Here is a 15,080-nt window from a genome sequence, read left to right as displayed (position 1 = left end):
CCCTGCAGCCCCCCTGCTACCAAAATCTTCCGATGCAAATCCAATACAATGATTTCCAAAGGTCCCTTCTGACTCAAACCATTCTATGATTCTATGAACTGAAAATAATGGAAAAACCTACCAATATTTTATATGTGCACCAAAGTAGTTATTCACCTTGGGAAAAGAACATGAAGTGAGTTCTACGAGTCTGATACATGCAGAACGTATGTATTCATGTACAGAATTTCCTGTCAATGTCTTGATGTCTCTGATATATGATAGTTTTAAAGGTCTCTTCTTTGAGCAGTGGGTGGGAGAAGTCATGGGGAGGATAAAGGAGTGGTTAGGCTGGCCGTTCCCAATGGCCCCTTACAGCACGCAGAGCATGTGTCCTGTGGATTATTCCTCCTCTTCATTTTTCTCACCGGCACTTTTTGTGATCGCTGGAAACGGGAGGAGAAAAGGGGTCACCTGGGTGCTGGGGTCACTGGTGAGGTAACTAACCGATGTCGGTATGACGCCAGCGGCCGCTCCGGCACGTGGCAGCTGCCTCCCGCAGAGGCTGCGCGGGGCTTTCCGCTGCGGCTCAGCACGCCCCGCTCTACCTGGTGCCAAGGAAGAGCATATGGCCGGGGCCACGCTGCCCACACAGCAGCGCCAGACACAAAAGCCTGCCTGTTACAAACCCTGCCCCGAAATACGTCTTTTTCATACGCCTATAAGCTTTGAAGAGTGGGAGGAAAGGAGCAGAAGAGGTGTTTTTGCTTTGGTTTTCCTAATGAAATATAACCAGAGCGGGGAACGCAGCCTTTGTTTTCAACCTGACATCCCCAGCGTGTGTTTGGCCAGATAACAGAATAACGAGAACGTGTGACGAGGGAGGTTTTCTTGATGCCATGGCAGCTGAGAGAGGGCTCGTCCCCCCGGCGCTCCGCGTAAGACGATCCGCGCTTCCTCCAGACAATGCGGCCCTTGTGCGAAACAGCTGTCTCGGGGAGACGGCTCGCTGCTGTTTGACAGTAGCTTGCACGTTACATGGATACGTTGGGTATTATCTAGCTGGGAATGAGTCTACCAGATGGGATTGAATGTTTCTAGCTGGGAAATGGAGTCTGCCGCTGCGTATGAAAACAAGCTGTGGTTCGGTGGCTGCACGATGAAATGCCAATGTAGAGAGAAACGTGGCTCCCCTTCCGCCATGAATTATTTATGGTGTAGTATATTCTGGTTTTATCTGAAATCATTTTCTGATAAAGCCATGGCGTGTGTAAGAGGCAGATGAAAACCACTTAGACTTGAAGCTGGGATACCTGATGCAGTTTCCCTGTATTTTGCTGTTACGAGGATGTTGGCTACAAACTCTAAGAGCTCTCATTAAAAAAAAAGTTAGAGATAGGAGGATAAACACCGTGTGAGGATTGACGCTTTGGACCAGGCCTCAAGTGAAATCAGCTGTTTATGTTTTTTTTTTATTTCCTCCTCAACTCTCTGCTCTCTCCTCCTACCTCCCCTGCAAAATTTCATATAGTCAGAGCCCGACTTTTGGCTGAGGCCTCTGGTGTAACCATTTATGCGCAGAAGTAGCAGCGACAGGCCTGGCTCCCCGCGCAGCGCTGTTCGCAAGCGGCCTCTGGCTTCTTTTTTTCCCAGCGGTGGTAGGCACGGAAATATACACCTACGGCCTCGGCCTGGCTTTTCTGGATTTTTTTCTGTTGCTTTTATTTCACATGGGGCATTATCCTTTCTGAAAGAACCATAGAATCACAAAATCACAGAACAGTTTGGGTTGGAAGGGACATTTAAAGGCCATCTAGTCCAATCCCCCTGCAGTGAGCAGGGACATCTTCAACTAGATCAGGTTGCTCAGAGCCCCGTCCAACCTGGCCTTGAATGTTGTCAGGGATGGGGCATCTACCACCTCTCTGGGCAACCTGTGCCAGGGTTTCACCACCCTTGTTGTGAAAAATTTCTTCATTTTAGTCTAAATCTACCATCTTTTAATTTAAAACCAGAGGTCTTCATTTTGCTCCACGCCTCCCAAAATGTTTCTCTTTCACATGGGGCTGTACCGTGGCTTCAGTGCAAAGATAATCACTGGAAGAAAACAGCGGGCCTGATTCACCACAAGGCAGGTGTAATGTGGGTTTAGTGGCAAGACAAGTCAGGCCTATCAAGTCAAAACTAAAATAGAAAACCAAGGCTCTGACAAGACATGTCATTATAACTGTCTTGCATGCATATTATTCTCCTCTGGGCTAGTCTGCAAACAAAGATTGACCTCAAATCTGCAGTAACCTCGCTGCTTAGGACCACAGTCTCTGCAAATTCAGCCATTTCTGGCAAATTATGCAATGCTTGCAGCACAATTTCTGCTGTTTTGGTTTGTTTTCATTGTTTCAAAGGAAGACTTAAAGAGTGAAGGCTGGACACGAGACACGACTTTCGTCATAGTTGTGCATGGCAAAACAAAAAGAGACCCATGAGTTCGCTCGAAAACCCTTTGCCGGTCCTCTGCAGCGTTTCCCCAAGCTGTCCTGGTCCCTGTCACTCGGAGGAGCGAGGCAGCCTGGTCCTGCAGCGGGCTGATGCAGCCCTGCAGAGGGACGGTCACCAGCCTCAGGAGTGGCCGGGTCCTGCTGGAATCCCCCTGGCTATGTGCCTCTGGCCCGATGCCCAACTGGTCCTTTTTTCGTTCTGGTTTTCTTTTCTCCCCAGAAGGGACTTCTCCGTACACAAGTTTTCAAGGAAAGCCAGCTCCTGGCTGGAAGCCCTGTCAGTGTCCAAAGGATAGCAAGGAAAAAAGAGAAATCCACAGGCAAGGAAACAATCTAGTTAGGGAAAAAGCATAAAGTGTGCTAATAAAAGCCGAGTAAGTCAGAGAACACATGGAAACTGCTTTACTCCCAGTGAACAGCATCTACTCATGCAGACAGCCCTATTAATTTCAATGACATCACTCCTATAAGTATATATGACTCAAAGCAAGGACTGCTCCTTCCATAGTTTGCTCCGTTGGCTGTTTTCTCCTTAACAGTCGAGCTTAAGACCTGAGCAGTAGCTTTAACTTTGAATTTCCTGGCTTTTGTCATGCTTGGCGTTATTTAAATGTAGGTCTGTCAACATGAATAGGCTAAAATGCTGGTCCATCCTGGCTTGGAAATGGATTGTGACAGCTCTATGGCAGGATTGCTTCATATGCACAGTGCCCAGCCAACATCTGCAACACAAATGTCAGGCTGTGTCCCTGTAATTTCGGCTATTGTTCCTGCCACTTGCTCCTGGGGCAGCGAGCAAGTCGAGCAAGTCGCTGGTTTTCTGTTCCCTAGCTTGAGCCCTGCCTACCGGCCAGGTGTTTTCGCATTAAGGGCATTTGACAGTCACAGTCCCGAAGTGCCTCCTTTGTCACTTGTTAGACCCTGGGGCCTGTCAAAGTTGAAATGCAAAGAGATCAGTTGGTGTTTTGAGGCCAAATAACACTGTCGCTCCTCAAAACTCCCGTGGCTTCTATGTGGTGACTTTTCACATCACTTCAGGTGTTTTTTGCTGTTGGTTTCTCATATTTTGTTATCCTTGTTACACACACAGTCTCCTTCCAAGGTAGAGCAGATGTCAACACGACCATTTTTTTGCTTGCGTTCGCAATTCTTTTTTTGTTGTTTCATTTCTTTTCGCACAAAGACTTGGAGGGGGGAGATACATAGAAGTCTACAATCCCAAAGTAGGTCCTATGCAGTTCTTAGAGAAGCAAGAACTTATTGCTTGACCAGCACATAGTCTAAGTCTATATTTAAGAATATTTTAGAAGGAGAACAGGTTGGAGGGATAGAGATACAAGGAAATTCACTGGCATGCGTCTATCCTAGAATAACATTCTGTGACTCCTAGTCCAGAACAATAATAGTGAGAAGGCACTCCACAATAGCTGAATTACATCAAAAGAAAGAGCTACACTGAGGCAGTTCTTCCAGAGTAGACATATCTATTTCTTAAAAGTTGTCACAGGAGATAACTGGATTTACAAGGAAGAGAGGTCAAAGCAAGGAGTGGGGGAGGGGGGAAGGGAAAAATTCAAACTAAAAACAAAACACTGCAGTACACACATTTCTCCCCCTGGGGAAGGGGTGACAGTAAAGCATATGATGGATGTTAATAATGTTGCTTAATGCATTACTGGAAGGCATTCAGATCCCACAGTGCTGAGTGTGCTGTATAATCCTGTATGGAATAGAAAGCAGACATGAATAACATTATATAGGTGTTTAAATCCGTTATGATTGCATCTTGATGGGTTGGAATTTTTTGCTGTTGCTTGGTTTCATACATTTTGTTTGTATCCCATTAGCTGAACACATCAGTTTCAATGTTTATGTATTTTTCTCTCGCACACCATCTCCCTTGTTAAAGATTCCTCTGATTTTTTTCTGATGTTTTGAGTATTATCTTTGTAATTCCATTTATTTTCTTGGCATTTGGCTTCAAACCTCGCAGGCTTTCCTCCTAAGAAAGCTTTATTCTATTTTTACTTTTTTTTATTTTTACTACACCTTGACCTTTCTCTTTGTCACCAAAGGTTTTGACTGAGTAAGCGAAACGAGCACTCTGCCTTGAAACACTGAAAAGCAATGTGTGTTTGAAAACAAAATTTAGGCTACTGATAAGACTTTGTGCCTTCTGGAGAGATTCTTTTCAGTCTTTCGCACGCTTTGTCTTTTTTTTTTCCTTTTCCTAACTTCCCTGACAGAGTTGGTTGATGACGGGTTGCACATTAACAGACCACTTGCTTTTGAGGGGTGAGGAATCAGTGACACTTGACTAGATACAGCCGCAGCTACGGCAGAAGTGGCAACAATAGAGAACAGCATCAGCATGCATCCCACAGTCAGCTGGGTTGATGGTTTTTAGGCAAATAGCCAGTCGCTAGGCAGCCAAGGACAAGGACTTCCTTTTCCCTCTGCAGAGATCTCTGAATATTAAGCTCTTCTTCCCTCAAAGAAAGGGACACATTCCCATCCGTCACCGACAAGGTGTATCTACATTTCTTTGTGCTTGGGACGTGATTTCCAACTCAGGTGGTGCAGGTTTCCAGGAAAAGCTCGCCTCGTCTTTTTTTTTTTGTCCTGAGAAGTCGAGAGACCGTTTTTTCTCCCCTTCTCAAGTCTTGGGAAGCATCAGAGTGGCCAAGCTCCAGATGAGGCAGCTGTTCCCAAATATACTCAGTGGGAAGAGTTTTCATAACAATGGGAACCACATGAAAGCTCCCAGAGTAGCTCCTCCTACTATTGAAAAGTCCTTTCAGTTGAGTGGTTTGCATATTGGGTTGCATAAGTGACTAGACACACCAAGGGGTCCATTTTCAGCACTGTGCGCATAGAATTAGACACGCAAGCCTTGCTAACAATAATGAGAGTTGTGTGCAAAACTCCCTGCGCAATATGCTGAAAATATTCCGCTTAGTGAATCTTCCAGCTCACGGCTATTTCCTGGCAGTGCTGAGCTGAGTTCTGGGAACAAAATGAAAGTCTGGGCTCTGTGTGTGTTCGCAGAGCGCTCTCCTATAGTTCCTGAAAAAAATGGGAAAAAGACTCTCTCTTCCCTCCCTTTTTTTTTTCCCCCTTTGTACATCTGAAGTATAAATGAACTCCGCATCCCACTTTTCCTTCAGCAGCCTCAAGAAGCGAGCTTTAAGGCTGCTGCAGGAAAAGCCATTTGCCTTGAAGAAGCAGAACACAGATTTTGTACTACTATGTGTCTGGTTTCGGTTCATCATGAGCATTTGTGCCAGTTTGCTTAAGCGTGTGGCTACACAAGTGAATCCCGTGGAGAGGCCTTTCCTCTTACCAGCCATTGCGTGGTGGCATTCTGGTTGTGACCTGCCACCATGCACTGCAGCTGGTCACAGGAGCATAAGACACTAAAAATGTTGTCAGAAGGGGTTATAGCAAAGTTGTATTTATTTATCTATTTATTTATTGTGGGAAGTCAAAATGCTTCACGGTATTTTGCCAGTGAAGCTCTGCTAACATTTTGTTAGGTTTTATACAAAAAAAGTGACCGTGCCCAAGGGACGGTACAGAGGATGGCAGCTTAGGACTAGTATATCTTCTAGGCTGTGCCAAAAATTCACTCACCTTGAGGAAGCAACCTCATCCAGTTCTCCCGCCCCTGCCTCAGGGACCCAGAGAGTAAATTTGTCATGGAAATGTTGCTGTGTTTATTTGAGGGCTGGGGCAATACAAATACCTATGAAGAGGAATGACTGTGAAAATTATGATACAGTGACTGCCATTCATGTTTTTTATTAATGAAGTGGTAATTTTTTGGAACTAATTTGTATTAGCTTTTAAATCAATATTTAACCAGAGAATTGGGGGATAATTACTTCAGCCGAGAGGGAGACTTAATAATGGAGCCAGATACATCTGTGATGCCAACCTGTTTGTTTAAAGACAGTGCATATAGCATAGTCGTTGTTGTTTTTTCTCCTGAGCATTGAAAGTCTCAAACAAACCGGTAGCTGCACACAGCATCATTTTTCTTTCAATCAGCAGTCCCCAAAACAGCACTCTCTTTTCTGGATTCGCTGTCCTACTGCCAGTTGAGGCCATGTCTGTCTTTCTGCTCTGTTTCTGCATGCTTGCTTCTTTCTTGACATATACACACACACATGGACGCACATACACACACTCCCCCTGAGCAGAGCTCAGCAAAGCCCCAGGGAAGTGCAGGTTTCCGAATGCAGCGGTACATGCCTCCGTTTTGGGTGTGTGTATTCCCAACTACCCCTTGCAGCAGTAAAACCCCACCATTTGGGTGAGGTTGAATGCAGCCAAAACAGTAGGAGCTCCTGGTTTATTCAGAGGTATTTACTGTGGGCTGTCTTCTGGTTCACCGCAGTCCTTCACAGCACTCAGTCCAAAGAGACCGTAAGTACCCAGCTGTCTGTACAAAGGAGCCCCCAGATGACACAGGAGCTGGGGCTAGGACTCTTTGACACCTCCCTCCAGGTCACCAGCAAGGAGGAGAGGGGTGTGATTGCTGCCTGAAGTACACCTGGGCATCCCAATTCAAAGGCAGAAGCCACTTCAGGTTGTGCTCATGGGAAATACCCAGAGGGTGCGAAGGAGATTCATCGATCCATGCACACTAAAATCGCTGTTCCCTTTCCGGGGCTCAGATCGAGCAACACTCAGCTAAACCTGGAAGCAAGATGCCGAGCTGTTAAGCGAGGTGGCAGAAACGCTGGTAGATGGAGTGTTTTCCAAAGAGTGTAGGTGGCATCACGGGGTTTGAGAGCCACGTGTCCTTGCCCAGGGAGCTGGGTTTGTGTTCAAAGCCTGAGCCTGGGTCACAGCGATGACGAGAGCTGTAAGTTCTGGTGAGCTCTCTCTACAGGCTGGAAAAGCTTTTGATTAGCCATGTTTATGCCTCCATGGAAGTGCTCTTTGCTGGTTACAGCTGGTCTCACTGGGGGAATGAGAGTAAGACGCAGCGAAAGATTAGTATTTTTGCCTAGTGCAGGTCTGGCCTTAGATTTATCAGCTTCTCTCTAATCTGTAACTGAAAGATAACATACTTTTTGAAAGCCAGAGCTGATTATTGCACAGTTTTCTCCTCTCTTTTTATAGGCTTTTAGTTGCCCACAGCAGAGAAAGCATCGTGACTTACGTTTCTTTTTCCCTCAGTTCTAGGGAAAATTCGAACTGCAGTGGGCAGTGCCCAGCTTCTCATGGCCCAGAAATTTTACCAGTTCAGAGAACTTTGTGAAGAAAACCTGGTATGTAACTTTTCTGCTAGACATTGTTGTGTGCCTTTTACTAACCCTCTGAATAATCGTACCTAAACTAGACAGATTTTCTGACTAACATGGTAGTTGTTCCAGTAAAGGCCTTGGTATGAATTTGGGAGTGACTCTATGAAGCTCGGCAGAGTCAGTATGAGTTTCACAATATCTTGAGAGCTTTAAAATAACAGCAGGCAAAACGCTTTCGGTGAAATATCACTGAGGCTCTGCTACTGACTTCAGGGAAGCAAGAATCTGTCCCTTGACCTCTGAGTTCAGTTTGTATGGGCACAGAGATATTTGGGTAAAAGACCTTAAAGTCTTTTAGGGTGGATCAGAAGTCTCATGAGTGGGTCTTTCCCATATAATCCCAATGCCACCTGTACTAAACAAGGCAGAAATACCAGGAAATCAGACAGTGCAAGTTGGTGCTTCATGTTCCAGAATCCCAATAAGGAAAGAGAGAAAAATCATTTTCCAGAATGCTAAAAGGGCAAAGAGGAAAAGAGCCAGTGTGTTATCATTACTATTACTGTATGTAACTGATATATGCTACCACTATTTTTATTATTATTATTTGCTATTTTATGCTGTCTGTAGTAGTAGAATCAGAATGATATTCCTATTGATAAATAAAAATACAACAGTATTCTCAAAAATGACAGCACTTATCAAAATTTTCAAAATTTGAATTAATAATCCATCCTTGCATAGTAGATACAATGCATTTAATTCCCAATTTTGGCATAAACTCCTAGAAGCCCAGAAAGCAAAAGAGCATTAATCTCTGTCAGCATAGAATAAGGAAGGGAAGGCAGACCCTGTAATACTCACCTGAGTATGGTCATCATCTTCCACTTCAGTTAATGCACCTCTGGAAATCAAGCCCCAAACTGAAGTCTGCCTAAGTGGACACATGCAGCAGAAATTGGCTCTTTCTGAATAAGCCTTCTAATTCTTAATGTAAAAATTCAAAAAGCATTCTGGTTGTGCATCTTTGTTAATAAAAGCCTACAACCAGGCAACCTGATAGTGTCAAGCACTGAAAAACTAGGAATCCAAGTATAATCTCTGGTCTCCTTATGAATCTAAAAATATATTGTTTTCAGTAATTGTTCCTTTGGTGGTACAATCATCCTATCAAAATCATTCATCAGTGTTGCTGTGAAAAGCGCAAATAAAAATTTTGTAAGGCGAGTAACTGATTCTTTTGGGTTTACTGCTTCTGGTGAGGTAGGGAACTTGAACACAGAGTAAAACTTGAGCCATGTAAAACAACATGCAAGATTCTAATAATAATGTATTAATTAACTAATTAATTGATTACTTAAAATATACCAGTGTAATCTTATGAGGCCACAGCACCCATGAAACTTTGCTGACTCAGACTGGTGTAGGGATTGCTCAGCATTTACCAAAAAAGTGCTTGAAGTGAGCATATGCAACACCTCATTTTATTTGAAGAGTTTCAGCTGGGAACCAGCATACAAACACATATCCTGCAGAAAGCCTTTGCCAGCAAAGCAGAGACCATTTCATGTATGTCCACTGCACGCAGAAAATGTTCAGAGCTGGGTTGCACTGAAGAGACACAAGCTAGAACAGGAACTCTCGGGTCACCAGCCTCTGGCCCATGCCATGCTAGAGATGCTAATGGTCCAGGTGTGCTCTTCTGAGCAATACTCTGGGGGTGATGAGCTGGACTGAGTTTGCACATGCAAAGCAACACTCCCCGTACGTGTCCCAGTCTCACTCTTCCCAAAAATGCACCTGTAAAAATGAGATTACTGTGTTTCTGCATGTTCTCTTCTGAGCCTTTCACCCTGCAGAGTTTATTCTTGTAAAAAAAAAAAAAGAAAAAAAAAAGGAAGAAATTGGCCTGAGGTATATAAGAGGCAATTTTACTTGAAATGCTGTATTTTTGTAGCCCTTAGATTCTCGGAGGGTGGGAAAAGCGTTCACACACCAGTATATCACTATTTGTGCAATGCAGCAAGTGTGCGTTTGCACAGGTATCAGTCCTTCTGCAAGTGTGAGCTTCCTCATGAGAGTGAAGAGGAAGCCTGCAATTAATTTCAGCGCGGTGAGGATATCACCAGTTGCACTCGGGAACATCCCTAGGCAGATCCTGCTGCAGGAGACCTGCCACCCGCCCTTTCCCCGTGGTCCGTGGCAGAGAGCCGCTGCCTTCGGGGAGCGGGGGCTTGCGGGGGCACGGGGGCTCACAAAACCCCCCTCCAGTAAGTAGCGCTCCGCTTTGCTTCTCTCTCTGTGTCCCACCGATTGCTTGGATCTGCCGAAATTGCTTTGCTAGCAAGATGCCTAACTGTTTGCACAAATGCTTTACATTAAGAGGTACTAAAGCCAATGTGTTTTTTTCTTTTGTTGTACAGAATCCTAATGCACATCCACGGCCGACCTCCCAGGATTTAGCAGGGTTTTGGGATATGCTGCAGTTGTCCATAGAAAATATTAGTATGAAATTTGATGAACTTCATCAGTTAAAGGCCAATAATTGGAAACAGATGGATCCTCATGACAAGAAGGTAGAACATTGTAGATTTTGTATGCTTCATTTAAAACCCTGCACAAATACTGGACAGATTAAATAGGCCTCTGTGTTACAGCGTTGACGTTAAAAATGTGAAATGAAGTTCATATCAAATTAATTTCATTGTAATAACAATGTTTACATAATAATCACCTGGGATATTATCTGTAATATGTTTCAGGCATATTTTTAAACCAGATCTGTCTTTGTGAATCGGATAATGGGAATGTGGTACTTTGTTAAGCTTTACATTTAATCATATTAGATGATCAATCGTTGGAAGGAACTGCCTTATATATTGATTCTTAAAATTAAATAAATCAACATTTACGGTTCATATTATTGCATATAGCAAGAGTTCTAGGTTGTGTTACTGAAAAAACTAGGGAAACACTGTAACCATCGCTGACTTTGGTAACCAGATTACAAACAGAACGATATCAAAAATATGCCTTCCAAAATGTTACATGAAAGAACTACATCTTTTTTTTTTTGTCCGTTTGTTTATTTTCTGTTTATTTTGGGTGCTTTTTAATGGGTGATTTCATAAACAGGTTCACTTTGCTGGTGGTGTTGTTTACCCACGGTAGCATAAAAATCATCTGGAGCTTTGGTCTTTTTTTTTAAATGTGGTCTTCTTCTGTCACCATGAAAAACTACCACATCTCCAAGTGTGAGCCACATTTCACTTTCCATTCTCATTTGGCACCATTGCCTTATTTTTCTCCTCACTATCCGCACTGAGACAAAGAGCACTCGGGTGAGCCAAAATAAACAAATGTTTCAGAAAATCCTTAAAAGACAGACCCATTCCTAGAGGAATCAACGGTCTAATGTCGCGCTCCTATAGGTATGTAATTCGATGGCTGAATTTCCACCGTGGCTGGTCTGATACCAATGAATAAAGCCAACAGGTAGGGTCACCAGAAGGAGGGGGAACGTGACTTACAGGTACAGTGGCTCAGACAGGAGTCCGGGCTGCCCCAACCTATGGTCAGCTGGCTGCCAATGACCAAAGCGGTGTTTTATTTCGGACAAATAACCTTAATAATATCAAACCCCATTAATCTTGCAGCAGGAAGTTTGCAAAGGCAGCGCTGGTAGCACTCTCCCTCCTCCTCCGATCAAGACTAAATACTCATTCCTGGCTTAGGAGTGCCATGTTCACACCATTTGTGCACACCTAGTGTGTTTTGTAGGGGAATGAATGGGAATGGGTTTTCCTAGCCCAAGTTACTGAAGGCAAGTCATTTTCTTATCTTCTTTTTTTTTTTTCAGTATGTATCACAAAGGAAGTTAAAACCGTCAAACATGCATGCACTGAAACGCTGGTGTATGGTCTTTCATTAGCTTTTACAGTAAAGCGGGTAGGCCAAGTGTTTGCAATTGCAGCAGTAAGAAACGAGAGCTTTCCTTAAAAAGAATGTGCCTTTTCTTTGCTTCTGAAAAACATTTCAAAGAGTTTCCAACAAAAAGAAGACTATAACGGGTTAAAGGAAGTTAAGTAGTGCTGAAGAAAGGGACCTACAGTAGGAAGGTAAAGATTTTAAAGAATTACACTGACTGTGTTCCTGTTTCAACAGCATTTGTCTATGATTTTAGATGAAACAGATCTTCTCCTTTCTTAAAAAGGATTAAAAAAAAAAGGAAGAAAAAACTTTCTGTGGAATTCATATTTGCGGTTGCCTTTGGCCTTTGCCACTGGGCCCTTTTTAAGCAGCATAGATTAATCCCTGGATGGAGAGAAAAAGCGAAGTGTGAATAAGTGTAACTAAGCACCTTTATTTCTCAAGCCATGGAAGCTGTTGTGAGCAGCATGAGAGAAAACGAAAGGGCAGAATGGGACTTTTGTAGTGCGATAAAATCCCTTCGCTCAGAGACCATGTTCACAGTTGGAAGGGGATGTAACTTAAAAGACAATCTAATTAACTTGACAAAGTCTTTGTGGCCGCCTGAAATTCAGACCTGAATACACTTTTCTTTTTTCGGGAGAGAGCCCTCTCTGAGGGGTTTTTTTTGTTGTTGTTTTTTTTGTGTGTGTGTACATGCACCAGGATATACATAAAAGTCCTCCTTGTTGATCGCATATCTGGAGCTAGCTGCCACCGTGATGATTAATGCATGTTCTCTTAATGGTTTTTAAGTTTTTCCTACCAGTTTTATCTATTTCTAGCTGATCGTAGCTTGTCATGCCTATTTAGCAGGAGGCTAGAGTTTATGAGCTTGCATGGTGAGACCCAAAGGGTGGGGTTTTTGAGCAGTCGTTAAAACCACTACAAAATACATGCATAAATATATGGTGTTTAAAAAATACATTTATTCTGATGTGCCAGCTGCAGGCAGCTAGCTCCCATCTGCATTTGGGGACGCCAAAGCCACGGTACCTCCGTGTTTAAGAGCGCCCAGCGTTACGCACGTGTAGAAGAGGGTGGCCCAGGAGTCGGGGCTCTCCAGAGCTCCTCTGCCGAGAGCGGGGGTCGCTCCCCAGCCGCGGGTGGCCGCGTCCGAGATGGCCTCCTTTCTAGGCCCTGGCACCAGGAAGAGACGCCTGGGCCCCCCCGCCCTGGGCAGCCGCGCTAAGCGGTTAGAGGCGAGGGCCTCGGCGTTTCACATGCACCATCCCCGAGGAGAAGTAGCGCTGCGGCCGGCCCTCCCCTCCCCTTTGCCCCTGCCCTATGTTTATGAACCCTTGGGCACAAAAGCCAGTTCACTGAAGACAGAAAGGCAGATAAGAGCTAACAAACCTTAGGTAAAATGTGTGTTCTAACTACTGACGTATCCTAGTTTTTCCCACCTTTCCCTGAGAAGCTGTATAATGCCATTAACCTTCTGCTTTGATCAGGAGAGAAGGGTCCCTCCTCCAGTGCCAAAGAAGCCATCGAAAGGTCAGGTGCCACTCATACGAGAACGCTCTCTGGAAAGCTCGCAGCGTCAAGAGGCCCGGAAACGGCTGATGGCTGCCAAGCGCGCTGCATCGGTCCGCCAGAACTCAGCTACCGAGAGCGCCGAAAGCATTGAGATATACATCCCCGAAGCCCAGACCAGGCTATGAAGGGATCCAACCGGGAGGACTCTCTCTGGCAAGACAAGCCTCATGTATAATCTGCCCCTCTAGGCTCCTGCTCCAGGTCACCACGAAGTATTTGTACCTCCTCCTCTTCTCTCTCGCTCTCTCCCCCCTCCTCTCCCCCTCTCCTCTCTCTGTACGCAGCCGCCCCGATGCTCCCAGTGAACTCCACTGCCGTGGCGTAGTTGTCGGTCCTCCGAGAGATGTCCTCTAATCACCCTTGCTTTCCGAAGGCTCGCCCATGTCATCACGATGCTTTGTCACATGTACTGATGCTGCCACTTTGCCTCATGTAAACGAGTACAATCCTTTTTTTTTTTCTTTCTGTTTGAAACCAATAAACGCGGCGCCCAGACTTCCACACACCTGCGCACCTGTACAGTAGATGCTCCGTTTAACATACTCATGCTCTTTAGTTGACCTAAAGCTAGTCTGTTACCCAGTGTACAGCAATATCAAACCGTAGGGGACTTTGGAAATTTCAGTCATGCAGGGTGATCCTTTCGGACTCTGCCGTCTTCCTCACAAAAGATGAAAGGAGCTATGACTCAGATTCCCTTCTTTTTATTACTGTTTTTTTTAAAGCAGATGGCGCACTTTATTCTAAATCTCCGAATCACACCTTCTCACCTGAATTTAAGGAGTCACACACGGGGAGGGGGCTGGGGCGGGAGCGGGGAGGGGGGGAGAAAAAACCCCACAGATCCGTGGGGGTGAAAAAGTGGAAGTATATCCCACAGGTGAGATGGCGAGGGATAGAAAAGATCCCGTGGCAAGATACCTGCACACTCACAGCTGCACAAACTGCCTCATTTTTATTTCATCAATCACTACTTAAACATTTCAATCAGCAGAAGATTGTAAATTCGATCTTCCAGGGAAATAATCTATTTTGAAAGGCAATAAAAGAGTGAAAAGGAAGGAGATAAGAAGCAATGACAGTTGAAGAGATAATATAAAAGAAGGATTTTCTTGTCCGAGTATTAAGAATTTTTAAAATTGTACTGTATTGTCAATTCCTCTTGTATTGTATTGTATGGATTATATTGGTTAAAAAAAAAAAAAGAAAAAAAGAAAAAAAAGCTTGGTTTTGTTGATGTCTTAATCTCTCTGGGACCACCCGATCTCACACGTCCACGCAGCCGCACACGGACACCTGTAGGCGAATCGCTGTACATGGAGCCTCTGATGCTTTTCCAGGCCAGGCTTGCTTTGCTCTGTCCACAGCCGGTTGTATGCTACAGTTCAGACTGCCTATCACCAAGCGGTCCATACCTAGGAGTAAGTTTCCAATTCAACCTCTTCTTACCAGTATAAAGTACCCACTTGAAGAAGAACAATAAAGTATTTTTCACAAGTTATGGGATCAACATGAACTTTTTTTTTTTTCCCCCACGACAAGCCTCCCTACCCTGGCTTCTGCCATTGTTTTGCAATCACGAAAAATATGCATCCCAAGTAGTTCATTAATACTGGGGGAAAATGGCAGGCAATAGGGCTGGAGAGGAGCACGAGAGGTCCTGCGTGTCTGTCCCCCCCAGCCCCCGCCGGCTGAGGCCGGAGCTGGTCCTCCAGCCCCTCTGACAGGGAGGTACGCTGACCACGCCGCTACCGAAACCTCTTGTGCCAACATCAGGAAAGCTGTGTCTCGGGCACGTTGCCGAAAGCCAGCTGCGTGCGCGAGCGCGGGTGTGCACACG

At 44.8% G+C, this 15,080-nt stretch overlaps 1 protein-coding gene across 1 annotated transcript; it reads left to right on the top strand.

The window, feature by feature from the left end:
- Window positions 1-7,670: 7,670 nt before the first annotated feature.
- On the top strand, window positions 7,671-14,444 carry LOC104626611 (disks large-associated protein 1-like). Its single transcript, XM_010294567.1, has 3 exons — window positions 7,671-7,756; window positions 10,156-10,308; window positions 13,156-14,444. The coding sequence occupies exons 1-3, from the start codon at window positions 7,709-7,711 to the stop codon at window positions 13,363-13,365; spliced, it is 411 nt and encodes a 136-aa protein (XP_010292869.1). The 5' UTR covers window positions 7,671-7,708; the 3' UTR covers window positions 13,366-14,444.
- Window positions 14,445-15,080: the final 636 nt, after the last annotated feature.

The sequence above is a fragment of the Phaethon lepturus genome, unplaced genomic scaffold (assembly GCF_000687285.1).
Source record: "Phaethon lepturus isolate BGI_N335 unplaced genomic scaffold, ASM68728v1 scaffold36879, whole genome shotgun sequence".
Lineage (NCBI taxonomy): Eukaryota > Metazoa > Chordata > Aves > Phaethontiformes > Phaethontidae > Phaethon > Phaethon lepturus.
Note: the sequence above shows the minus strand (reverse complement) of the source record. Positions and strands in the feature narration are given on the sequence as shown.